General features: G+C 39.9%; 1 protein-coding gene across 4 annotated transcripts in view; it reads left to right on the top strand.

The window, feature by feature from the left end:
- Positions 1-25,876, top strand: part of LOC103544033 (multidrug and toxin extrusion protein 2-like) — an 89,679-nt gene that overhangs the window by 52,639 nt on the left and 11,164 nt on the right. For all 4 annotated transcript variants that reach the window (XM_070563579.1, XM_070563577.1, XM_070563576.1 and 1 more), the window contains 2 exons: positions 4,668-4,776; positions 5,541-5,616. In XM_070563579.1, the coding sequence (XP_070419680.1) occupies positions 4,668-4,776; positions 5,541-5,616 (185 nt within the window). The remainder of the gene's footprint in view (positions 1-4,667; positions 4,777-5,540; positions 5,617-25,876) is intronic.

The following is a 25,876-nucleotide window of genomic DNA, read 5'->3' as shown; positions in this document are numbered from 1 at the left end:
CACTCCCTGATTTCAAAATATACATAGCTATAGTAATCAAAACAGACACACAGATCAATGGAACAGAGTTGAGAGGCCAGAAATTAACCCACACTTCTACGGACAGCTAATTTTCGACAAACGAACCAAGAACATACAATGAGAAAGGGAAGTCTCTTCAATAAATGGTGTTGGGAAGATTGGAAATCCACATGCAAAAGAATGAAACTAGACCACTATCTTACACCATACAAAAAAATTAACTCAAAATGGGTCAAATATTTGAATGTAAGACCTGAAGCCATAAAACTCCTAGAAGAAAACATAGGCAGTACACTCTCTGACGTCAGTCCTGGCAGTATCTTTTTGAATATCCTGTCTGCTCAGGCAAGGGAAACAAAGGAAAAGATAAGTGAGACTACATCAAACTAAAAAGCTTCTGCCTGGCAAAGGAAACCATCAACAAAACAGAAAGACAACCCACCAACTGGGTGAAAATATTTGCACAGCATATATCCAATAAGTGGTTAATATCCAAAATATATAAAGAACTCATACAACTTAACAACAGCAACAAATGAACAACATAATCCAAAAATGAGCATAGGATACGAATAGACATTTTTCCAAAGAAGATATACAGATGGCCAACAGGTACATGAAAAGATGTTCAACTTCACTAATTATTAGGGAAATGCAAATCAAAACTGTAATGAGATATCACCTCACTCCCATCAAAATGGCTGTAATTAACAAGACAAGAAATAACAAGTGTTGGAGAGGATGTGGAGAGAAGGAAACCCCCATAAACTGTGAGTGGGGTGCAAACTGGTGTAGTCACTGTGGTAAACAGTGCAGAGATTTCTTTAAAAACGGAAACTAGAAATACCATATGATCCAGCTATCCCACTACTAGGTATTTATCCAAAGAACATGAAATCAACAATTCAAAGAAATTTATGCATCTCTGTGTTCATTGCAGCATTATTCATAATAGCAAAGACTTGGAAGCAACCTAAGTGTCCATCAGTAGATAAAGAAGATGTGGTGTGTATATATATTGGAATACTACTCAGTCATAAAAAAGGGATGAAATTGTGCCATTTGCAACAGCATGGATGGACCTTGAGGGTATTATGCTAAAGAAAATAAGTCCGACAGAGAAAGGCAGTTACTATATGACTTCACTCATATGTGGGAGATAAACAAACAAACACACACATAGATATGGAGAATTGATTGGTGGTTACCAGAGGGTGGGGGGAGGGTGAAAGGGGTGAAAGGGGCACATATGTATGGTGATGGATGGAAACTAGACTTTTGGTGGTGAACAAAATGCAGTCTATACAGAAGTCAAAATATAATGATATACATCTGAAATTTATATTATATTACATTATGTTATAAACCAATGTAACCTCAATAAAATAAAATAAAATAAATATAGTGTTGGAAGAGAACTCTTTGGATACCCTGGACTTCCAGGAAGATGGACAAGGGAGTCCTCAGGCAAATTAAGCCTGAACTATTGCCAGAGGCAAGAATGATAAAACTGAGGCTGTCCTCCTTTGGGCATGTCATGAGAAGGCAGGATTCTTTGGAAAAGACAATAATGCTGGGAAAAGTGGAAGGAGCAGGAAAAGAGGAAGACCAACTATGAGATGGATTGACCCCATAAAGGAGGCCATAGGCCTGAGTCTACAGGAGGTCAGGAGGGCCGTTGCGGACGGGACACTGGACTTCACTCATTCATAGAGTCGCCAGGAGTTGGGGCTGACTTGATGGCACATAACACGCAAGTTTCTTATAGGCAACGTATAGTTGGGTCTTGTTTTCCCTTCTGACTGTCTCTGTTATTAATTGATGTCTTTAGACCATTCCTTGTTTTAATTTGTGTCCACTGGTTTTGAGACTTTTTTCTAACGTGCTGCACAGCCGTCATACCAAAAATGTTTAAATTATCCTCATGAATTAAGTCTCCAGTTTCTTTGATCCTATTTCTTCTGCTTTCTTAGATTCCTTTAAAATGTTTTTGAAGTATTTCGTCAAAGAACTTTTTCCTGAAGGTAAACTGTGAGCCCCGCACATTTGAAAGAGTCTTTATTTTCCCCTATGCTTGTTTAATAATTTTGCTGAGTATAGAATTCTAGGTTCAAAATGTTTTTCTCTCAGAATTTTTAAGGTGATATTCTATGTTCTCACGGCATTTGGAGTTACTAATGTAAACTCCGATCTTCATCTGGTTCTTGTTCCTTTGTGACAACATGATGTTTGCTCTTTGACAGTTTTAGCATTTCTGTCTTTATCTGTGTCATTCTGAGGGTGTATCTCTCTGCGGGTACCTTTTTACTTATCCTGCTTGTTAGCACTTGGTATACCCTTTCAGTCTGAAGACTTTGTCTTTCTCAACTCTGAGAAATTTTTAAAGTATTATTCTTTCTCCCTTTTCTGTACATTTTTTCTATTCTCTCTTTTTAAATTTCCTAATAGGTGGAAGTTGACCTCCTGGATTGATCTTGTGGTTTTTAACCTTTTTCTTCCATTTTAAAAATCTATCTTTTTGCTATTAATTTTCTTTTAGTTTTGTTTTTAATTTCCAAGAACTCTTTCTTTTTGTCTTATAATTCCTTCTTCATAGGAACCTGCGCTTGTTTTCTGCTGCATTATCTTTTAAATATCTTAAGATATTACATTGAACCTTCAGACATTCTCTTCTGTTTCTGGAATCATCTCTTTGTTTCCTCTGAGGTCAGTTTGTCTTTATTTATCTTAATCTTTTTTATAGTTATGTCCTTTGGTTTTCCTCAAAGATCTGGTGATCCTTATCAGCCCGTTTGTACTTATGAATGAGTGAATATATTGATTTATAAAATAAACAGCTGGCCTGGCTTTCCTCTCCTGTTATTTGGGGATTTTTCTCCAACAGACGTCTCCTGTGTACGGGAAGAAGCAGTGGGGAGCCGAGCACTAAGGTGGTGTCTATCACATGACATCTTCATTTTAGGGTTTATGAATGAGGAGCAGGGAGCAGGCAGCCTCACCCCACCTCCCATGTCCCGTACATCCATCCCCCAAGACAAAACAAGAAGAGGTTGGTTCTGAGGTCTCACACCGCACTGAGGTCTCTCACGTGGCTTTTCCATTTTAGCGCAGTCTCTGTGTGTGGGGAGTCTGAGGTCTAGATAGGCAATGGCTGTGCTGTTTGTAACCCTCTAGTGAAGCGGCGTGAGTACTGCTCATCACTGCCCTGATGGACTTGAAGCCTCAAGCTTCCTGGGGCTCCACTGGGAAGAACCAGCAGAATCCCACCTTCTCCTGTTTGTATGCTGGACTTTGGCTTCCTGTGGTTCTACCCCTGGATCGTGGCACCTGCTTTCCCTCTTCCAGAAGCTGGTCTGCTCTCTTATTCTCAGTGTTGTTAATGTATTTCTTGTCTGTTAAGCATCTTTAACTGGTATTTTAATGGTATTTGAGAGGGAAGGGAATTAAGCATACGAGCTAGCCATTCATCTTGAACTGGCAGCCAATTATGTATACTTTGGGCACGCAAGTCTCGTAGATTTTTATATAGTCAAATCCATTGTTTTTCAAGTTCTTAATCTTAGCAATTTAATATGTAGTTATTATCAACTCAACTTAGGCTCGTTCTCAAAACAATAACAAATTAGAAGGTTCTTGGGAGGATGCTGCTTCTAGTAGGAAGAGAAGTTAAAGCTGACATATAAATTATTAAAAGCAGACACGAGGGGCCAACCCAGTGGCACAGGGGTTCAGTGCACACGTTCCGCTTTGGCAGCCCAGGGTCCGCCGGTTTGGATCCCGGGTGCGGACATGACACTGCTTGGCAAGCCATGCTGTGGCAGGCGTCCCACGTATAAGGTAGAGGAAGATAGGCACGGATGTGAGCTCAGGGCCAATCTTCCTCAGCAAAAAAGAGGAGAATTGGTGGCCTCAAAAAAAAAGGCAGACACAAGAGCTAAAACCACAGTGTTCCATACAACCCAAACAGCCCTTGAGGGCAGCACTATATTACAGAATAACAATAGGGGGTCAAAAGGATGACCCTGAAGGTTGAATAATGGTGTATTTAAGAAACAGGCAAGATTATAGCTTCAGATTTCTATAATCAATGATTAAAGTAAAGCTTTGGTATCTGAAGAAACCTATTTCATTTACTAGGTAATTAGACATATGGAATACTGGGCACATAATGTATTGTTGTGGAGTCAGACTCCATCAATGTTTATTGAATTCCTACAGTGTGCCAGGCTTCATTCAAAGTCTTTTTCATATGGTTCACTTAATTTTCACAGGTTATTTCTATTTGTAATACATTAAACCTTATGTTGTAGAATGTAGCTAGGTTGAATTAAGTCTTGATAGTGTGTGTTTAGCCAATAAAGGAGATGCTTCACCCTCAAATCTGGTGTCATTAAGAGGTTCTACTCTGATACCTTTGATACAGGTAGCAGTCAGGGCAGCCGTTACACTTCTTTAGCAAAGAAGAAATTGGGTATCAGCAAGGCTGAGCAATTTGTTTACAGTCACACAGCCAGGGTGTAGTATAAGCAGTTCTAGAATCCAGATTTCTGACTCTGTCTAGGGTTTGCCTACACTTAGACTCTAGTGCAAATAGTCTAATTTTCAGGCCCTCTGACTTCTTGTGATTTGTGATTGTTCGTTCTCAGGTGCCCCTTGGCTTTGGTGTGGCAGCCAGTGTTCGCGTGGGCAATGCTCTGGGGGCCGGGCATGCTGAGCAGGCTCGGCACGCCTGCATCACCGTTCTCCTGTGTGCAAGTGAGTAAAGGACTTCTGCTCTCTGCGTCCATATTGGGTTTCATCTGATAAGTTAAAATATATATATCAGAATTTCTCTAGGAATTGACTTATATACATAAACTCAACTAAAATCTGTATTCTTTGTGCTCTTTCCAGTTTACTTAGTTAAATAAAGCTTCTAATTATGATTTTCTGTTACTAGGTACCAACAAAATAATGTTACGCTTGGTACTGTTGAAATCATTTCAAAGGCAATTCTTATCTTATGCAGGCTTATTTTCTGACCAATGTCTGTGTTACCCGTTCTCCATGTTCCTGGACCACTGCCCCCTCTGGCAGTTTTTTTTTCTCCTCAAAGCCCCAGTACATAGTTGTATATTCTAGTTGTAAGTCCTTCTAGTTCTTCCATGTGAGCCACCACCACAGCATGGCTACTGACAGATGAGTGGTGTGGTTCTGCACCCGAGAACCAAACCCAGGCCACCAAAGTGGAATGCGCTGAACTTTAACCACTAGGCCATCTGGGCTGGCTCCCCGTGGCAGGTTTAATGTTCTGGAATCTGAGCAGTAAGAGAAGATTCTGATTGTACTGACACCTTATTGAATATCTTTTCTGAGTCTGCCTTAGAAAAAGGAGTCAGAATCACCTGACCTTAGTTGCTCTTTTCATAATTATTACATTTCTTAAATCACCGACACAAATATCACATGAGAAGTCAGTACTAGGACTTATGAAACTCTGGAGAATTTTCATTTCCTGTGGCTTCTTCTGTATTTTCCAGGTGTTGGTGCACTTGTAGTGGGTGTTTCACTTGCAGCTTTGAAGGATGTGGTTGCCTATGTATTTACCAGTGACAAGTATGTACCATGTTCTAGAAAAATGTTTTTAGTTTTATACATTCTTTCTTCACTACACTTTTCCGATTCTGACAGGTAAGTAACATTTTACTTCATGGGAAAATCTGCATTACAGCCAGGAATGAAAACCACAGTACTAAATGTAATGAATTTGAATGATGGAAACCTGTGGATATCATCCCCACTCCTCCAGTACCCGATTTATCAACCCTGAGTGCAGTGTCTCTTGTGCTCAATGCTGGTTTTGCTCAGAGTTACACAGAAAGAGCACATAGAATATCGTCATCCTCAGAAAGGCACCTCGCAGCCCAGGGCATGCTGACAGTGTGCACACCTGAATCAAATGGGCAGAATTTGCATGAATTAGTGACCCAAACTTAGGTTGAATTTTATTGCATTTTCTGTAATTATGTGTTTGCATAATTATTTAGGTACAATATGTCTTTTGCTTAGACCCAAATCCTCTTTATGAAAAAGCTCCAATAATTTGTACCAGTTGCCTTGGATTACTCTTATGAAGAAATTCAGTTTTATCACTTTCAAGTGCACTCTCCTAGTTCATCTGACCTCATTGGTTTTAGACCAATGCTTAAACATATTCTTATAAAATCTTAGGACTAAGAAGATGTTCAGATGGAGTAATAGGGACTGGGTTTACCCTCCTGCCTTAAACAACTAAAAAACTATGCAAAATCCATGGTTTTTTTCTGAAAAAAACTTTCTTTTCTTGGTCACAGTGGTTTATAACATTATATAAATTTCAGGTGTACATCATTATATTTCAACTTCTGTATAGACTACATCATGTTCACCACCAAAAGTCTACTTTCCCTCTGTCACCATACATATGTGCCCTTTACCCCTTCTCCCCCCGTCCATCCCCTTCCCCTCTGGTAAACACCAGTCTGCTTTCTGTGTCTATGTGTGTTTTTGTTTATCTTTCACATATGAGTGAAGTCATACAGTAATTGTCTTTCTCCATCTGACCTATTTGGCTTAGCTTAATACTGTCACAGTCCATCCATGTTGTTGCAAATGGCATGATTTCCTTTTTTTTTGCAAGGAAAGATTCGTCCTGAGCTAACATCTGTTGCCAATCTTCCTCTTTTTTTTGCCTCCCCAAAGCCCCACTGCATGGTTATATATCCTAGTTGTAAGTCCTTCTAGTTGTTCCATGTGAACCACCACCACAGCATGGCAGCTGACAGGTGGTGTGGCTCTGTGACCAGGAAATGACCCCAGGCTGCCAAAGCGGTGAAAGTGCCAACTTTAACCAGTAGGCCATCAGGGCTGGCTCATGACTTCTTTTTTATTGCTTAGTAGTAGTCCATTATATATATATACCACATCTTCTTTACTCATCCATTGATGGGCACTTAGGTTGCTTCTAAGTCCTGGCTATTATGAATAATGCTACAGTAAACATAGGGTGCACATGTCTTTTTTAATTAGTGCAAAATCTGTATTTTTAAAAATATTTTGTATTTTTTTCAAACATGGGACAACTGGCAGCACAGAATAGTAATGCCTGAGAGGGGAAACAAATGACAAGAACCCAGCTTACCAGGAGGGAGTTTCCAGGCCACAGCACAGAGGGAAACCCAGCAAACCCCATCCATCTCTCTAGGTTGAGGAAATGGAGTTGAGTGTTCCAAGAGGCTCCATGGCTAGAGTTCTTAAGGCAGAGTACCAGATGGGAGGGAGCTCCCAGAGAGAGAGCTTTGGAGAGCTGCCAAGGGTAGCCCTCAAGTCTTCAGCGACTGTGAAGCTATGCATTGCATGTGAGGACACTACTTGAGGCCAGGGAGAGGGGGGAACACCTGAAAGGAGCAGATGGGACAATCCCTGAGCTCAGAAAGGGCTGGGAAGAGTTTGTGTTGTCACCAGCCAGAATGAACAAAACTTCATAATGCACGAGACAGCTGGTGGAGTTCTCAGAAGGATCTTGCCTCGATAGTGGAGGAAAATGAGCCCTAGAATGAAGACTGCTCTGGTCCTGCCTAACAAAGCTTAAAAGAAAACCTCAAAAGGATCACACTCTTTCTGAGAAACTTAACTGCATCACAGCTCAAGAGTACTTAAAATAATACAAGAATATGTAGTACCCAACAAAGTAAAATTCACAATGTCTGCATCCATTTAAAAATTACTAGGCATACAAAGAAGCAAGAAACTAAAATCTGTAATGAGGAGGAACATCAATAAATTTAACTGACCCAGAAATGAAACAGGTGATAGAATTAGTACACAGGGATATTAAATGTTTTTATAGCTATTTTTAATATTTTCAAGACGGTAGAGGAAAACATGAGCATGGTAAAGTAAGACATCAAAGATTTTGGGAAAAAACAGCAAGAAATTGAACTTACAGAGCTGAAAAAAATGTCTGAGATGAAACTACATTGGGTGAGATTGACAGCGGATTAGACACTATAGAAGAAAAGGCTGGTGAACTTGAAGATATAACAATAGTACATATCCTAAATGAGATGCAGAGAGAAAAAAGACTGGAAAAATATGAACAGAGCATTAGTGAACTCTAATTGGCCTAAAAAGCATGTAACGAGAGTTGTCAAAGCAGAGGAGAGGGAAGAGGGGACAGGAAAAAAAATTTGAAGAAGTAATGGCAAAAACTTTCCAAATTTGACAAAAAATCTTAGCATTAAAAGGATCTAAAAGGAGTGACGTCAGCAACATGGCATAGTGAGCAGTTTTCTGTGTCTCTTCCCCCTTGAAATACAACTAAATGGGCATTCATTGATCAACGAAGGATACTCACACAGCACTGCAGGACGCCTGAGACCCATGCTGCTATACATCGGAAGGTGGATGGACTGGCCCTGGGAGGAGGTGGAGAATGGTGAGAACTCTGTGGCCCCCAGACAGCCTAGTACCTGTGAGCAACCCTATCCCAGCTGACACACGCTCTACCACCACTGCAGCCCCAAGGGTGGATGTGCATCAGCACAACTGTGGAAACAAGTGACTGCAGCCCTAAGCCCCCCATGATTACCCTGTGGACCAGTGGGAAAATCCATGGTCCCACAGTGGCCACAGGGAGAGTCTCTGGTTGGCCCTAGTGGAGAGGGCCCGCCCACCAAGCACAAAGGCTGGATGACCTTGGGGCTGGAGTGGCTCGGCTGGGTGAGCTACCCACCAGCTGCATTAAACACCCATAGCTCTGCTGCAGCCCCAAGGGGGCAAGTGAGATCCAGCAGGACCATACGAGTGGGCAGTGACAATCTGGAGCCCCAATGTGATTGCTTCTTGGTCCAGGGGGAAAATCCACAGTCCCACAGTGCCCCAGGGAGAGTGTCTGCTTGTCCCTAGTGGAGAGGCCCCACCCACCATGTACAAAGGCTGGGTGACCTAAGAGCAGAATGGCGTGGTTGGGCGAGCTAACCGCTGGCTGCATTAGCTGCCCATAGCTCTGCTGTGGCCCAGAGGGGGCAAGTGAAATCCAGTGGGACCAGACCGTGGCAGAGCTGCGAGTCTGGGTGAACCAGCTCCCAGCTGCCACAAAAGCCCATAACACCACTGCAGTCCCTAAGGGGGAAGTGCATCTAGGCAGGTCTGTGGGAGCAGGCAGCAACAACCCAAAGCCCCCATGTGATTGTTCCCACAGTTTACAGGAGACTCGACAGGGCCATGGCGATCCCAAGGAGGGGCCCAGACTCAGTAACAGCTGACAGGGATCCTGGTTTGTGCAAATTAGACAGCTGCTACCTCCTCCCCTGCCAGTGGAAGTAAGTGGAAACAGGAACCAAATTCTTACCTCTATGTGGAGGCACAAATCCACGCCATCAAGCAGTATGAAAAAATATATTAAATCTCCAGAATAGAAGGAAAATGACAAGTACCCAGAAACAATCCCAAAGACACAGAAATCTATAACCTAAATGACAGAGAATTCAAAACAGCTATCATTAAAAAAACTCATTGTGTTAAAAGAGAATACAAATAGACAACTCATCGACTTCAGGAGGTATATCACAAAACAGCTTGATACTATAAAGAAGAACCAATCAGAAATGTTGGAGATGAAAAACACAATGGAGGAAATTAAGAAAAATCTGGACTCCCTGAACAGTCGGGCTGATAATGAGGAGGACAGAATTAGCAGGCTGGAGGACAGGAATATAGATAGCTTCAGACATAGGAGGAGAGAGAACTAAGACTAAAAATAAATGAAGCAACTCTCCAAGAAATATCTGACTCGATTAGGAAATGCAGTGTAAGGATTATAGGTATCCCAGAGGGAGAAGAGAAGAATGGAGCAGAAAGCTTGTTCAAAGAAGTAATAGCTGAGAACTTCTCAAACCCTGAGAGGGAGCTGGAAATACAAGCAAAAGAAGCCAATAGGTCTCCTAACCATATCAGTATAAAAACACCTTCTCCAAGGCATATAGTAGTGAAGCTTGCAAAAGTCAATGACAAAGAGAAAATATGAAGGGCAGCAAGGCAGAATAAAATAACCTGCAAAGAAACCCCTATTATGCTGTAAGCAGATTTCTCAGCAGAAACCTTAAGGCTAGGAAAGAGTGGAATGATATATTCAAAATTCTGAAAGGCAAAGACTTTCAGCCAAGAATACTCTATCCAGTGAAAACATCCTTCAGATATGATGAAGAAATAAAAACTTTCCCAGATAAGCAAAAGTTAAGGGAGTTCATCGCCACAAGACACCCCCCCCCCCAAGAAATGCACAGGAAGGCCCTCATACCTGAGAAAAAAAAAAGGAGAGGAGGTACAAAACCCTGAGCAAGGAGATAAGTAGAAAGACAAAATCAGAAAATTGCAGCTCTCCATCAGAACAGGTTAGCAAATGCTTAAGTACAACATTAAAGATAAAGGGAAGGGAAACACTAAGAATAAATATGATCTTGTCATTTTAACCACAAACTAACAACACAAGAAAAAAAGATCTGACAGTAACAACTTAGAAGGGGAAGCGGAAAGGGATGGGACTGACTTAGTCTAAGGAAGTAAGAGGCTATCAGAAAATGGACTATCTTATCTGTGAGATACCACGTGGTAACCACTAAATAAATAATTAGAACAGAGACACAAGTTACAAATAAGGAGGAAACTAAGAAAACCAACAGAGAAAAATACCTAACAGAATTGTTAGTCCAAAATTCATGGGATGAGAAACAAAGGAAATGCAGGAGAACTGGAAAACAAGTGATAAAATGACAGCCTTAGGCCCCCACGTTTCAGTAATTACTCTGAATGTAAATGGATTGAATTCTCCAATCGAAAGACACAGAGTGGCAGGATGGATTAAAAAACAAGACCCAACAATATGCTGCCCCCAGGAAACACACCTCAGCCCTAAAGACAAACACAGACTCAGAGTGAAGGGATGGAAGATGATACTCCAAGCTAACAGCAAACATAAGAAAGCAGGTGTCGCCATACTTATATCAGACAAAGTAGACTTCAAGGCAAAACAGGTAGAGAGAGACAAAGAGGCGCAGTTGATAATGATAAAAGGGACACTCCACCAAGAAGACATAGCACTTATAAATATATATGCACCAAACACAGGAGCACCAAAGTATGTAAAGCAACTATGAACAAAACTAAAAGGAGACATCAACAACAATACAATAATAGTAGGGGACCTCAACACCCTACTGACACCAATGGATAAATCATCCAGACAGAAAGTCAACAAGGAAATAATGGAATTAAATGAAAAACTAGATGAGATGGACTTAGTAGATATATATAGAACACTCCATCCAAAAACAGCAGGTTACACATTCTTCTCAAATGTGCATGGAACATTCTCAAGGATAGACCATATGCTTGGAAACAAAGCAAGCCTCAACAAATTTAAGATGATTGAAATAATATCAAGCATCTCTTCTGACCATAATGCTGTGAAACTAGAGATCAATTACAAGAATAAAGCTGGGAAGGGGACAAAGATGTGGAGATTAAACAACATGCTACTGAACATGAAATCAAAGGAGAAATCAAAAAATATCTGGAGACAAATGAAAATGAAAATACACTAAACCAACTCATTTGGGATGCAGCAAAGCGATCCTAAGAGGGAAAATCATTGCAATACAGGCTTACCTCAATAAACAAGAAAAACCTCAAATAAGCAATCTCAAACTACACCTAACAGAATTAGAAAAAGAAGGACAAACAAAGCCTAAAGTCAGTAGAAGAAGGAAAATAATAAAAATTAGAGCAGAAATAATGAAATTGAAACAAAAAAGGTAGTAGAAAGATCAATGAAACAAAGAGCTAGTTGTTTGAGAAAATAAATGAAATTGACAAACAGGCTCACTAAGAAAAAAAAGAAGACTCAAATAAATAAAATCAGAAATGAAAGAGGAGAAATCACAACGGATGCCACAGAAATACAAAAGATTATAAGAGAATACTACAAAAAACTATATGCCAACAAATTGGACAACCTAGAAGAAATGGATAAATTCTTAGACTCTTAGAACCTCCCAAAAATGAATCAAGATGAAATAGAGAATCTGAACAGACCAATCACAGGTCAAGAGATTGAAGCTATAATCAAAAACTTCCCCCAAAATAAAAGTCCACGACCAGACAGCTTCTCTGGAGAGTTCTACCAAACATTCAAAGAAGATTTAATACCTATCCTTTTCAAACTATTCCAGAAAATCGAGGAAGATGGAGCACTTCCTAACACATTCTATGAAGCCAACATCACCCTGATCCCAAAACGAGACAAGGACAACACAAAGAAGGAAAACTGTAGGCCAATATCACTGATGAACATAGATACAAAAATCCTCAACAAAATATTGGCAAACTGAATACAGCAATACATCAAAAAGATCATACATCACGATCAAGTGGGATTTATACCAGGGACAGAGGGATGGTTCAACATCCACAAGTCAATCAACATGATATACCACATTAACAAAATGAGGAATTAAAACCACGTGATCATCTCAATAGATGCAGAGAAGGCATTTGACAAGATCCAACAGCCATTTATGATAAAAACTCTTAATAAAATTGGTATAGAAGGAAAGTACCTCAACATAACAAAGGCCACATATGAAAAACCCACAGCCAACATCATACACAATGGGGAAAAGCTGAAAGCCATCTGTCTGAGAACAGTAACAAGACAAGGGTGCCCACTAACCACCACTCTTATTCAACACAGTACTGGAGGTTTTGGCCAGAGCACTTAGGCAAGAGAAAGGAATAAAAGGAATCCAAATAGGGAGTGAAGAAGTGAAACTCTCACTGTTTGCGGATGACATGATCTTATGTGTAGAAAACCCTAAAAAATCTATTGGAAAGCTACTAGAAGTGATCAACAATTACAGCAAAGTTGCAGGGTACAAAATTAACTTACATAAATCAGTAGCATTTCTTTACTCTAATAATGAACTAAAAGAAAGAGAACTCAAGAACACAGTCCCATTCAAAATCACAACAAAAAGAATAAAATATCTTAGAATAAATTTAACCAAGGAAGTGAAAGACCTGTGCAATGAAAACTACAAGACTTTCCTGAAAGAAATTGATGATGACATAAAGAGATTGGAAAGACATTCCATGTACATGGATTGGAAGAATAAACATAGTTAAAATGTCCATACTACCTAAAGCAATCTAAAAATTCAACGCTATCCCAATCAGAATCCCAATGACATTCTTCGCAGAAATAGAACAAAGAATCCTAAAATTTATATGAGGCAACCAAAGACCCCAAATTACTAAAACAATCCTGAGAGAAGAGAACAAACTTGGAGGCATCACAATCCCTGACTTCAAAACTACTACAAAGCTATTGTAGTCAAAACAGCATGGTACTGGTACAAAAACAGGCACACAGATCCGTGGAACAGAATTGAAAGCCCATAAATAAAACCACACATCTATGGACAGCTCATCTTCGGCAAAGGAGCTGAGAACACACAACGGAGAAAAGAAAGTCTCTTCAACAAATGGTGTTTGGAAAACTGGACAGCCAAGTGTAAAAGAATGAAAATAGACCATTCTTTTACACCATTCACAAAAATAAACTCAAAATGGATCAAAGACTTGAAGGTAAGACCAGAAACCATAAGACTTCTAGAAGAAAATATAGACAGTATACTCTTTGACGTCAGTCTTAAAAGGATCTTTTCGGACACCATGTCTTCTCAGACAAGGGAAACAATAGAAAGAATAAACAAATGGGACTTCATCAGACTAAAGAGCTTCAGGATTGAAACAAAAACACAACCTACCAACTGGTAAAAAATATTTTCAAATCATATATCCAACAAAGGGTTAATCTCCATAATATATAAAGAACTCACACAACTCAACAACAAAAAAAATCAAACAACCCGATCAAAAAATGGGCAGGGGATATGAACAGACATTTCTCCAAAGAAGATATACGCATGGCCAATAGGCACATGAAAAGATGTTCATTATCGCTGTGCATCAGGGAAATGCAAATCAAAACTACACTAAGATATCACCTTACACCCGTTAGAATGGCTAAAATAGCCAAGAGAAAAAATAGCAAATGTTGGAGCAGTTGTAGAGAAAAAGGAACCCTTATACACTGCTGGTGGGAATGAAAACTGGTGCAGCCACTATGGAAAACAGTATGGTGATTTCTCAAAAAATTAAAAATAGAAATACCGTATGACCCAGCCATCCCACTGCTGGATATCTACCCAAAGAACCTGAAATCAGAAATTCAAAGAGACTCATGTACCCCTAGGTTCATTGCAGCATTATTCACAATACCCGAGACATGGAAACAACCCAAGTGCCCATCAACTGATGATTGGATAAAGAAGATGTGGTGTATATATATACAATGGAATACTACTCAGCCATAAAAAAGGATAAAATCTTCATTCACAACAACATGGATGGACTTTGAGGGTATTATGTTAAGCAAAATACAATCACCTGTCTTACATTGGAATTACTCTAAAACGTCCTTGCTAGGTTGTCCAATTCATACTTTCATAACCTGAGTGATGAGCAACTTGCTACCTCCCAAGGCAGCTTTGAGTCTCAAGACACGTTATTTTGAGCTGAAATCTACAGAAGCCCACCCATAATTTTCACCCAGTTCTTCCAGTTCTTGTGCTTGTGAGAGTATAAATCCATTTCTGAGTTACAGCCCTCTTTTTTTTTTTTTTTTTGAGAAAGATTAGCCCTGAGCTAACTACTGCCAATCCTCCTCTCTTTGCTGAGGAAGACCGGCCCTGAGCTAACATCCGTGCCCATCCTCCTCCACCTTATATGTGGGACACCTACCACAGCATGGCTTTTGCCAAGTGGTGCCATGTCCGCACCCGGGATCCGAACTGATGAACCCTGGGCCCCCAAGAAGTGGAACGTGCAGACTTAACCGCTGAGCCACCAGGCCGGCCCACAGCCCTCCTCTTCTCTACCCCTAAGTTCTATCTGCCTCCTGGGTGAACTCAACATACATGGATGAGCCATCCGTTGTCCCAGCCCCTCATTCCAGTGCCCTAGTCCTCACTCCGGTAATCTCAACCCTACCTCAGGCACACTCCCCTGTGGGCATACTTGGGGCTTTGTCATCACATATAACTATTCCATCTCCAGTCCTTCAGTTGGCCACAACTCCAGTGCTTCCAACATGCTCTTTTTTTCTATTTATTTGTTTTTTTATTGTGGCAACATTGGTTTATAACATTATATAAGTTTCAGGTGTACATCATTTCAATTGCTGTGTAGATTACATCATGTTCACCACCCAAAGACTAATTACCATCCACCACCACACGCATGTGCCTAATCACCCCTTTTTCCCTCCCTGATCCCCCTTCCACTCTGGTAACCACCAATCCAATCTCTGTCTCTGTTTGTTTGTTGTTGTTTTTATTGTCTACTTATGAGTGAGATCATATGGTATTTGACTTTCTTTCAACCATGTCTTATAGTTTTCAGTGTACAGATCTTCCACATCTTTGGTTAAGTTTATTCCTAGGTATTTTATTCTTTTTGTTGCAATTGTGAATGGGATTGTATTCTTAATTTCTCTTTCTGCTACTTCGTTTTTAGTGTATAGAAACGCAACTGATTTTTGTATGTTGATTTTGTATTCTGCAACTTTGCCATATTCATTTGTTATTTCTAAAGGTTTTTTAGTGAATTCTTTAGGGTTTTCCATATATAGAGTCATATCATCTGCAAATAGTGACAGTTTCAGTTCTTTCTTTCCAATTTGGATCCCTTTTATTTCTTTTTCTTGCCTGATTGCTCTGGATAAGACTTCCAATACTGTGTTAAACAAGAGTGGTGAAAGTGGGCATCCTTGTCTTGTTCCTGTTCTTAGAGGGATGGCTTTCAGTTTTTCTCCATTGAGAATGATATTAGCTGTGGGTTTGTCATATATGGCCTTTATTATGTTGAGGTGTTTTCTCTCTATACCCATTTTATTCCAAGTTTTTATCATAAATGGATGCTGTATCTTGTCAAATGATTTCGCTGCATCTATTGAGATGATCATGTGATTTTTATTCTTCATTTTGTTAATGTGTGTATCATGTTGATTGATTTGCAGATGTTGAACCATTCCTGCATCCCTGGAATAAATCCCACTGGATCAGGGTGTATGATCTTTCAAAAGTATTGTTGTATTCGATTTGCTAGTATTTTGTTGACATTTGCATTGATGTTCATCAGTGATATTGACCTGTAATTTTCTTTTTTGTGTTGTCCTTGTCTGGTTTTGGTATCAGGGTCATGTTCCAACATGCTTTTACAGCTACATGTACTTAAGACAATTCTTCAACCTTGGCCCCTCCAGTCTGTTAACAGCTCTGGTCTTGCACTCTTTCTCAATCCATCATGACATTCCTGCCTTTACTTCTCTCCTTATGTAATTTAGTTGCCATGGCCCATCATTTTGGTAACTCTCTTGCTAGGAACCTCAATTCCTTTGACCATCTTATATGGCAGAACCCCAACCTGGAAGAACCCAGTTGCACATTGTCTGTGCCAGTAGCTGATCACTTTTGGAAAAGTCACAGAAGAATGCATATTGCTTCTACTAGAAACTTATGACAACCAACCACATTTAGACCCTCTGCATTGCTTATCTTGCCTTTCTTTGGTCATCTCACTGTCTATCACTGCAATCCATATTATACCTTCTCCACTTTCCTCAAACCACTAACCCTCCCTACTATCCTCAGTCATCACTCTCAGCAAATGACTTTGCCTTCTCCTAGGTTTATCCTGCTTGGTGTTGAGTTTCGTGGGTATGTAGATTCATGTCTCTCATGAAATTTGGGAAGTTTTCAGTCATTCTTTCCTCAGATATTTTCTCTGCCCCGTCCCCTCTCTCCTTCCCTTCTGGGAGTCCCATTATGTGTATGTTGGTGTACTTGATAGTGTTTCAACGGGTTTCTGCATCTCTGTTTGTTTTTCTTCATTCGTTTTTCTTTCTGCTCCTCAGACTGAATAATCTCAATTGTCCTAGCTTCAAGTTCACCGATTCTTTCTTCTGCCAACTCGAATCTACTGTTGAGGCCCTCCAATGAATTTTTCACTTCAATATTTGGAGTTTTTGACTCCACAGTTTTATTTTTTGTATAGTTTTTATCTCTCTATTGATAGTATCTATTTTGGTAAGATGTCATTCTCATACTTTCCTTTAGTTCTTCAGACATGATTTTCTTGAACTCTTTGAACATATTTAAAATAGATGATTTTAAAGTCCTTTTTAGTGAGTTCAAAGTCAAGGCTCCCTCAGAGACAATTTTTATTTATTGTTTCCCCCCCCCCCCATGTATGGGCCATACTTTCTTGTTTCTTTACATGACTCATAATTTTTTGTTGAAAACTGGACATTTTTTATATTACAATGTGGCAAGTCTGGAAATCATATTCTCCCCCCACCCCCAGGGCTTATTTTTGTTATTGATTCTTGTTGTTCGTTTGCTTAGTGACTTTTATGAACTAATTCAGTAAAGTTTGTATTCTTTGTTGGGTGTGGCCGCTGAAGTCTCTGTTGCATTAGCTTAGTGGTCAGCTGATTCATGGACAGAGATTTTTGTATTTATTTAGCTATTGAGATAACATTGGTTTGTAACATTATATGAATTTCAGGTGTGCATCATTATATTTCAGTTCTGTGTAGACTACCTTTGGGTGGTTTACCGCCCAAAGGCTAATTACCATCCATCACCTTACACATGTGCCCCATCACCACTTTCACCTTCCTCTCTCCTCCCTTCCCCTCTGGTAACCACCAATCTAATCTTGGACAGAGATTTTCTTAAATGCTTGCATCCCAAACATCTCCCCCTCTTTGCTGAAGGGCTCTCTGTACATGTGTCAGGGCGTACCTTTAACACTCAGCCAGGCAGTTTGCAACTTGGCCTTCACCTTCGTTTCCTGCTTGTGTAGAGCCTCAAGTTGTGCCAGAGGTGAGAGCTTAGGCCTTCTCTGGTCTCCCTGAGCATGTGCACAGTCCTATGCAAGCACATGATCTTCCAGATTCCCAGGACTCTAGGAAAGTCAAAGCTTTCAAAGTCCCTACAAGTATCTCATTCCCCAGTCTTTCCTCCCAAGCTTGTTGGTTAGTCTATTGTTTGCCTCAACTATTACCCATTGCCTCAGGCAGCAGCAACTACAACATTAACATGTAAATGTTTTTGACAAGCATCTCCCAGAGATCAACTTTAACATTGGGCAAGTTTGAGTCAGATGAAACAAAGACAGCCTTTCAAATGGTGTCTTCTACGGAAACACCAGACAGGTGGATCTTTCTGTGAAATAATAGCTATTCTTTGGGAATGAAGTTTTGAAGGAGTTCACCCCATTCTTCCTCTTCCAGTCTTGGAAATGTGGACTGTTATTTTTCAAGATTACCACTGCGCTGGGAGCAGGAGATGATACTAGAGTAAGTTAAAAACACCACAAAGCTGTGGTTACTAAGATTCAGCCATTTTTCTGCAATAAGTGCCCCCAGGTCACTGCAAGCCTTTGGTTAATTTCTAGAGTTCTCAAAAAATTGATTCTGACAATATTTACCAGTTCCTGATAATCTCTTCTTTTCCTGTGAATGGGCCATACTTTCCTGTTTCTTTGTATATACTTTGTAATTTGTTGTTGAGAACTGGCCATTTTGAATATTGTAGTGCGATAACTCTGGAAATCAGGTTCTTCTCCCTCCCCAGGCATTGCTCTTCTTTTTTTTTTTTTTTAATAGAAACCATTTTTATTTTTTTTAAAGATTTTATTTTTTCCTTTTTCTCCCCAAAGCCCCCTGGTACATAGTTGTATATTCTTCGTTGTGGGTCCTTCTAGTTGTGGCATGTGAGACGCTGCCTCAGTGTGGTTTGATGAGCAGTGCCATGTCCGCGCCCAGGATTCGAACCAACGAAACACTGGGCCGCCTGCAGTGGAGCGTGCGAACTTAACCACTCGGCCACCGGGCCAGCCCCGGGGCATTGCTCTTCTTGCTTGTTGTCATTGCTGTTCTGCAGTCGTCCATTTGTTCACTGACTTTTCCAAACCAGTTTTTACAAAAGACTGTGTTCCTTGTCACGTGTGGTGTCCGTTATCTCCACACTCAGCCAATGACCTGACAGAGATTTCCTTAAATACCTTGATCCAATAAGAAAAGAGTTCTTTAAAAAGGTTCTGTCTCTGTAAATTACTCACCAGGCACTGCCTGGGAAGGTGCTTCAGCCCAAAGGGGTTGAGACGGTGGCCAGTCTCTGTGCCAGTCCCTTAGTGAACTGCCTGGTCGATCAAAAGATAAAACCCTGGTTTTTTTGTTTTTGTTTTTTTGTTTTAGTTTATGGCAGCTGTTCTTTTTTTTTTTTATTGAGTTATTGATAGGTTACAATCTTGTGAAATTTCAGTTGTACATTAATGTTTGTCAGTCATGTTGTAGGCACACCACTTCACCCTTTGTGCCCACCCCCCACCCCACCTTTCCCCTGGTATCCACTAAACTGTCCTTAGTCCATAATTTTAAATTCCTCATATGAGTGGAGTCATCCACAGATTATCTTTCTCTCACTGGCTTATTTCACTTAACATAATTCTCTCAAGGTCCATCCATGTTATTGCAAATGGAATGATTTGTTCTGTTTTGCAGCTGAGTAGTATTCCATTGTGTATATGTACCACATCTTCTTTATCCATTCGTCTGTTGCTGGACACTTAGGTTGCTTCCACATCTTGGCTATTGTAAACAGTGCTGCAATAAACATTGGGGTGCATAGGACTTTTGGGATTGCTGACTTCAAGCTCTTTGGATAAATACCCAGTAGTGGGATGGCTGGATCGTATGGTAGTTCTATTTTTAATTTTTTGAGGAATCTCCATACTGTTTTCCATAGTGGCTGCACCAGTTTGCTTTCCCACCAGCAGTGTATGAGGGTTCCTTTTTCTCCGCAACCTCTCCAACATTTGTTGCTATTAGTTTTAGATATTTTTGTCATTCTAATGGGTGTAAGGTGATATCTTAGTGTAGTTTTGATTTGCATTTCCCTGATGATCAGTGATGATGAGCATCTTTTCATGTGCCTATTGGCCATCTGTATATCTTCTTTGGAGAAATGTCTGTTCATGTCTCCAGCCCATTTTTTGATTGGGTTGTTTGATGTTTTGTTGTTGAGTTGCGAGAGTTCTTTATATATTATGGATATTAAGCCTTTGTCAGATATATGACTTGCAAATATTTTTTCCCAGTTAGTGGGTTGTTTTTTTGTTTCAATCCTGTTTTCATTTGCCTTGAAGAAGCTCTTTAATCTGATGAAGTCCCATTTGTTTATTCTTTCTGTTGTTTCCCTTCTCTGAGAAGGCATGATGTCCAAAAAGATCCTTTTAATACTGATGTCAAAGAGTGTGCTGCCTACGTTTTCTTCCAGAAGCCTTATGGTTTCAGGTCTCATCTTTAGGTCTTTAATCCATTTTGAGTTTATTTTGGTGAATGGTGAAAAAGAATGGTCAATTTTCATTCTTTTACATGTGGCTTTCCAGTTTTCCCAGCAACGTTTGTTGAAAAGACTTTCTTTTCTCCATTGTATGTCCTCAGCTCCTTTGTCAAAGATAAGCTGTCCATAGATGTGTGGTTTTATTTCTGGGCTTTCAATTCTGTTCCATTGATCTGTGCACCTGTTTTTGTACCAGTACCATGCTGTTTTGATTACTGTAGCTTTGTAGTATGTTTTGAAGTCAGGGATTGTGATGCCTCCCGTTTTGTTCTTTTTTCTCAGGATTGCTTTAGAAATTCGGGGTCTTTTGTTGCCCCATATGAATTTTAGCATTCTTTGTTCTAATTCTGTAAAGGATGTCATTGGGATTCTGATTGGGATGGCATTGAATCTGTAGATTGCTTTAGGTAGAACGGACATTTTAACTATGTTTATTCTTCCAATCCATGTACATGGAATGTCTTTCCATCTCCTTATGTCGTCATCCAATTCTCTCAGAAAGGCCTTGTAATTTTCATCATATAGGTCCTTCACTTCCTTAGTTAAATTTACCCCAAGGTATTTTATTCTTTTTGTTGCGATTGTGAATGGTATTGTATTCTTGAGTTCTTTTTTTGTTGGTTCATTACTGGAGTATAGAAATGCTACTGATTTATGTAAATTGATTTTATACCCTGTAACTTTGCTGTAGTTGTTGATTACTTCTAACAGTTTTCCAATGGATTCTTTGGGGTTTTCTATATATAAGATCATGTTGTCTGCAAACAGCTAGAGTTTCACTTCTTCCCTCCCTATTTGGATTCCTTTTATTCCTTTTTCTTGCCTGATTGCTCTGGCCAGGACCTTCAGTACTATGTTAAATAAGAGTGGTGATAGAGGGCATCCTTGTCTCATTCCTGTTTTCAGGGGGATGGGGTTCAGTTTTTGCCCATTGAGTATGATGTTGGCTATGGGTTTGTCGTATATGGCCTTTATTATGTTGAGGTAGTTTCCTTCTATGCCCATTTTGTTCAGAGTTTTTATCATAAATGGCTGTTGGATCTTGTCAAATGCCTTCTCTGCATCTATTGAGATGATCATGTGGTTTTTATTCCTCAGTTTGTTAATGTGGTGTATCATGTTGATTGATTTGCGGATGTTGAACCATCCCTGTGTCCCTGGTATGAATCCCACCTGATCCTGATGTATGATTCTTTTGATGAATTGCTGAATTCTGGTTGCCAAAATTTTGTTTAGAATTTTTGCATCTATGTTCATCAGTGATATTGGCCTGTAGTTCTCTTTTTTCGTGGTGTCCTTGTCAGGTTTTGGTATCAGCGTGATGTTGGCCTCATAGAATGTGTTAGGAAGTGTTCCATCTTCCCTAATTTTTTGGAATAGCTTGAAAAGGATAGGTATTAAATCCTCTCTGAAAGTTTGGTAGAATTCCCCAGGAAAGCCATCTGGTCCTGGGGTTTTATTCTTTGGGATGTTTTTGATTGCTGTTTCAATCTCTTTCCTTGTGATTGGTCTGTTCAAATTGTCTGCCTCTTCTTGAGTGAGCTTTGGGAGATTGTAGGAGTCCAAGAATTTATCCATTTCCTCTAGGTTATCCATTCTGTTGGCATATAGTTTTTTGTAGTATTCTCTTATAATCTGTTGTATTTCTGCAGAGTCTGTTGTTATTTCTCCTCGCTCATTTCTGATTTTGTTTATTTGAGCTTTCTCCCTTTTTTTCTTTGTAAGTCTGGCTAGTGGTTTGTCAATTTTATTTCTCTTCTCAAAAAACCAGCTCTTTGTCTCATTGATCCTTTCTACTGCCTTTTTCGTTTCAATAGTATTTATTTCTGCTCTGATTTTTATTATTTATCTCCTTCTGCTGACTTTGGGCTTCATTTGTTCTTTTTTCTCTAGTTCAGTTAGGTGTTCTTTAAGGTTGCTTATTTGGGATTTTTCTTGTTTGTTAAGATGTGCCTGTATTGCGATGAATTTTCCTCTTAATACAGCTTTTGCTGTATCCCATATGAGTTGGTGTGGCATGCTATCATTTTCATTTGTTTCCAGGTATTTTTTTATTTCTTCTTTAATTTCTTCAATGATCCATTGCTTGTTCAGTAGTGTGTTGTTTAGTCTCCACATCTTTGTGCCTTTCTCAGCTTTTTTCTTGCAATTAATTTCTAGCCTTATAGCACTATGATCTGAGAAGATGCTTGTTATTATTTCAATTTTTTTAAATTTGTAGAGGCTTGCCTTGTTTCCCAACATATGGTCTATCCTAGAGAATGGTCCATGTGCACTTGAGAAGAATGTGTATTCAGCTCTTTCAGGGTGGAGTGATCTATATATGTCTATTAAGTCCAATTGTTTTAGTTTTTCATTTAGCTCCACTATTCCCTTGTTGATTTTCTGTCTGGATGATCTGTCCATTGATGTGCGTGGGGTGTTGAGGTCCCCTACTATTATTGTGTAGTTTTTAACATCTTCCTTTAGGTCTGTTAATAGTTGCTTTATGAATCTTGGTGCTCCTGTGTTGGGTGCATAGATATTTATAAGCGTTATTTCTTCTTGATGAAGTGTCCCTTTGATCATTATATATTGTCCCTCTGTGTCTCTCTTTACCTGTCTTATTTTGAAATCCACTTGGTCTGATATGAGAATTGCAACACCTGCCTTTTTTTCCTTGCTATTTGCTTGAAGTATTGTCCTCCACCCCTTCACCCTGAGTCTGTGTTTGTCCTTGGGGCTGAGGTGTGTTTCCTGGAGGCAACAAATTGTTGGATCTTGTTCTTTAATCCATTTTGCCACTCTGTGTCTTTTTATTGGAGAGTTCAGTCCGTTCACATTGAGAGTGATTATTGATGCATGTGGACTTAATGCTGTCAATCTGTCGCTCATTATCTTGTTTTCCTGAGTTTCTTTTCCTGTGTGCTTTAGACTACCCATTTAATACTGCAATTTCTTATGCTGGGTTTCTTATATTTTTCCTTATCTATGATTTGTGACTCTGTTCTGTACTTTATTTTAGTGTCTCCCTTGAAGTTTGTATTTAGAATCTCGTGTATAATATAGTCTATTCTCTGGTGGTCTCTTACTTACTCGACCAATACTGATTTAGACCCTTTGCTCTTCCCCTCCTAAATAATTATTTTCATTTTTTATTCCAACTCGTCTTATTAATTGGTAGTTAGAGTGCTAAGATCGTCCTTGCTTTGGTAGTTTCCTTACCTTTACCCTACTGCTATAGTTGAATATTTGCTATCCTGTTCTGGTTCTATCCATCAGTCTCCCTAGTCTGTGGATTGTGTCCCCTTTCTCCCTTTTTTCTTTTTTTTCAAGTATGAGAGCCTTCTTGAGGATTTCTTGTAATGGAGGGCTTTTAGTTACAAATTTCCTTAACTTTTGTTTGTCTGGAAAAGATTTAATTTCTCCCTCATATCTGAAGGAAATTCTTGCTGGATAGAGTATTCTTGGCTGAAGGTTTTTATCCTTTAAGGCTTTGAATATATCACTCCATTCTCTCCTAGCTTGTAGGGTTTCTGTAGAGAAATCCACTGACAGTCTGATAGGGGCTCCTTTATAGGTTATTCTTTTTTTTTCCCTTACTTCCCTGAGTATTCTCTCATTATCATTCCTATTTGCCAACTTTACTACTATGTGCCTTGGGGTAGCTCTTTTTACATTGACAAATCTAGGAGATCTAAAACCCTCCTCTACACACATTTCTCCGTTGATCCCTAGATTTGGGAAGTTCTCTTCAATAATTTCGTTAAGCACACTTTCTGCTCCATTTTCCTTTTCCATATTCTCGGGAATTCCTATGATCCTTATGTTCTTACTCCTCATTGAATCCATTATCTCTCGGAGATTTTCCTCATTTTTTTTAATTCTTAGTTCTCTTTCTTCCTCTGTGTGGTGCCATTCAGCCTGTCTGTCCTCGATTATGCTAATTTTCTCCTCTATGTTGTCTACACGGGCATTCAGGGAATCCGTATTCTGTTTTATCTGGTCCATTGTGTTTTTCATCTCAAGTAATTCTGTTTGATTCTTCTTTATGATTTCAATCTCTTTTGTGAAGTAACTCCAGAACTTGGCTTGTTTCTCTATCTTTCTCTCTACCTCATTGAGTTTTTTGATTATAGCTGCTCTGAATTCATTATCACTTAGTTTACCTAATTCCAAGTCCTCAGGACTTAATTCTGTGTTTTTATTGTTTTCCTTCTGGTCTGGGGCTTTTATAAATTGCTGGATGGTAGAGGAGCGGTTTTTTCTCATGGTGGTAGAATTCAGTTGCAGTTACAGCCTGTCGCCACTAGATGGGGGTCGAGAGCGGTGTGTTAGCTCTCCGCCTTGGGGCAAGATGGCTGCGCCCACTGGCTTTGTTAGGGGGCAGGGGCTGTTACTCACACGCGCCGGTCTGGGTTCAGATCAGTTCTGTTCTCTGGTCTCCCAAGGCCCTTGATTTATAGGGTCCCCGCGGACGGAAGCTCTCCCCCCTGTCAGCGGGTCTCCACTGAATCAGCGGCAGGAGTCCTGGATGATCCCCTGGTCGCGCGGCCCCTCCCCCGCTCCTTCCCGACCCACGCCGCAGCGATCGCAGACTCTAGGGGAGGGAGCGATGTTCTCTCTACCCTTCCAGGGCCTCCGAAGGTGTAAAGCTAGGTTTATGATCTCCGCCTTCTTGGTATTGTAGGTCTCTAAAGAGCTGGGATTATGTTTATTCTCTGAAATTCAGTTCTTCCAATCTTTTGTTATATTTTGGAGGGGGGAGAATCCCAGGTCAGCGCACCCTGCCATTTTGCTCCTGGCAGCTCATAAAACCCTGATTTTTGGCACACAAGATCCTTATTGCCCAACTTGTCACCAGTCAGCCATGTCAGGAATGCAGGCAGCCATCCCTCCAGCTACCTGCTGTGGGAACCGGGGAACAGGAAATGGCAGCTACCATGCAAAACACGAAAATTCACAGATATTTACAAGCCTCTTTCTTCATCAGGCCCTCCTCTTGTCACTGTAAGTTTTCAGTTCAGCTCCAGAGTTCTGAAACAGTTGATTCCTACATTTCTTGCCAGTTCAATAGTTATTTTGGTTAAAAGACTGATTCTCAGAGCTTTCTATTCCACCGTCTTCAGTGATGTCACCTGGATATAAACTTTTCATATTAATCTGACTCTTTTTCCTTTGTAGGAGAAATTTTTTTTCTGGAAATCTTTCAGATATTCTTTTTGTCCTTGAATGTGGTTGGGTGCAGGTGAATCTTTTTTTCTTTTATTCTGTGTGGCAGTTTATAGACTTTCAGTCTGAAGCGTTGGATTTTTCTTTAGCTCTAG

This window comes from Equus przewalskii, chromosome 10 (assembly GCF_037783145.1).
Source record: "Equus przewalskii isolate Varuska chromosome 10, EquPr2, whole genome shotgun sequence".
Classification (NCBI taxonomy): domain Eukaryota; kingdom Metazoa; phylum Chordata; class Mammalia; order Perissodactyla; family Equidae; genus Equus; species Equus przewalskii.
This window is presented reverse-complemented; position numbering and strand designations above follow the sequence as displayed.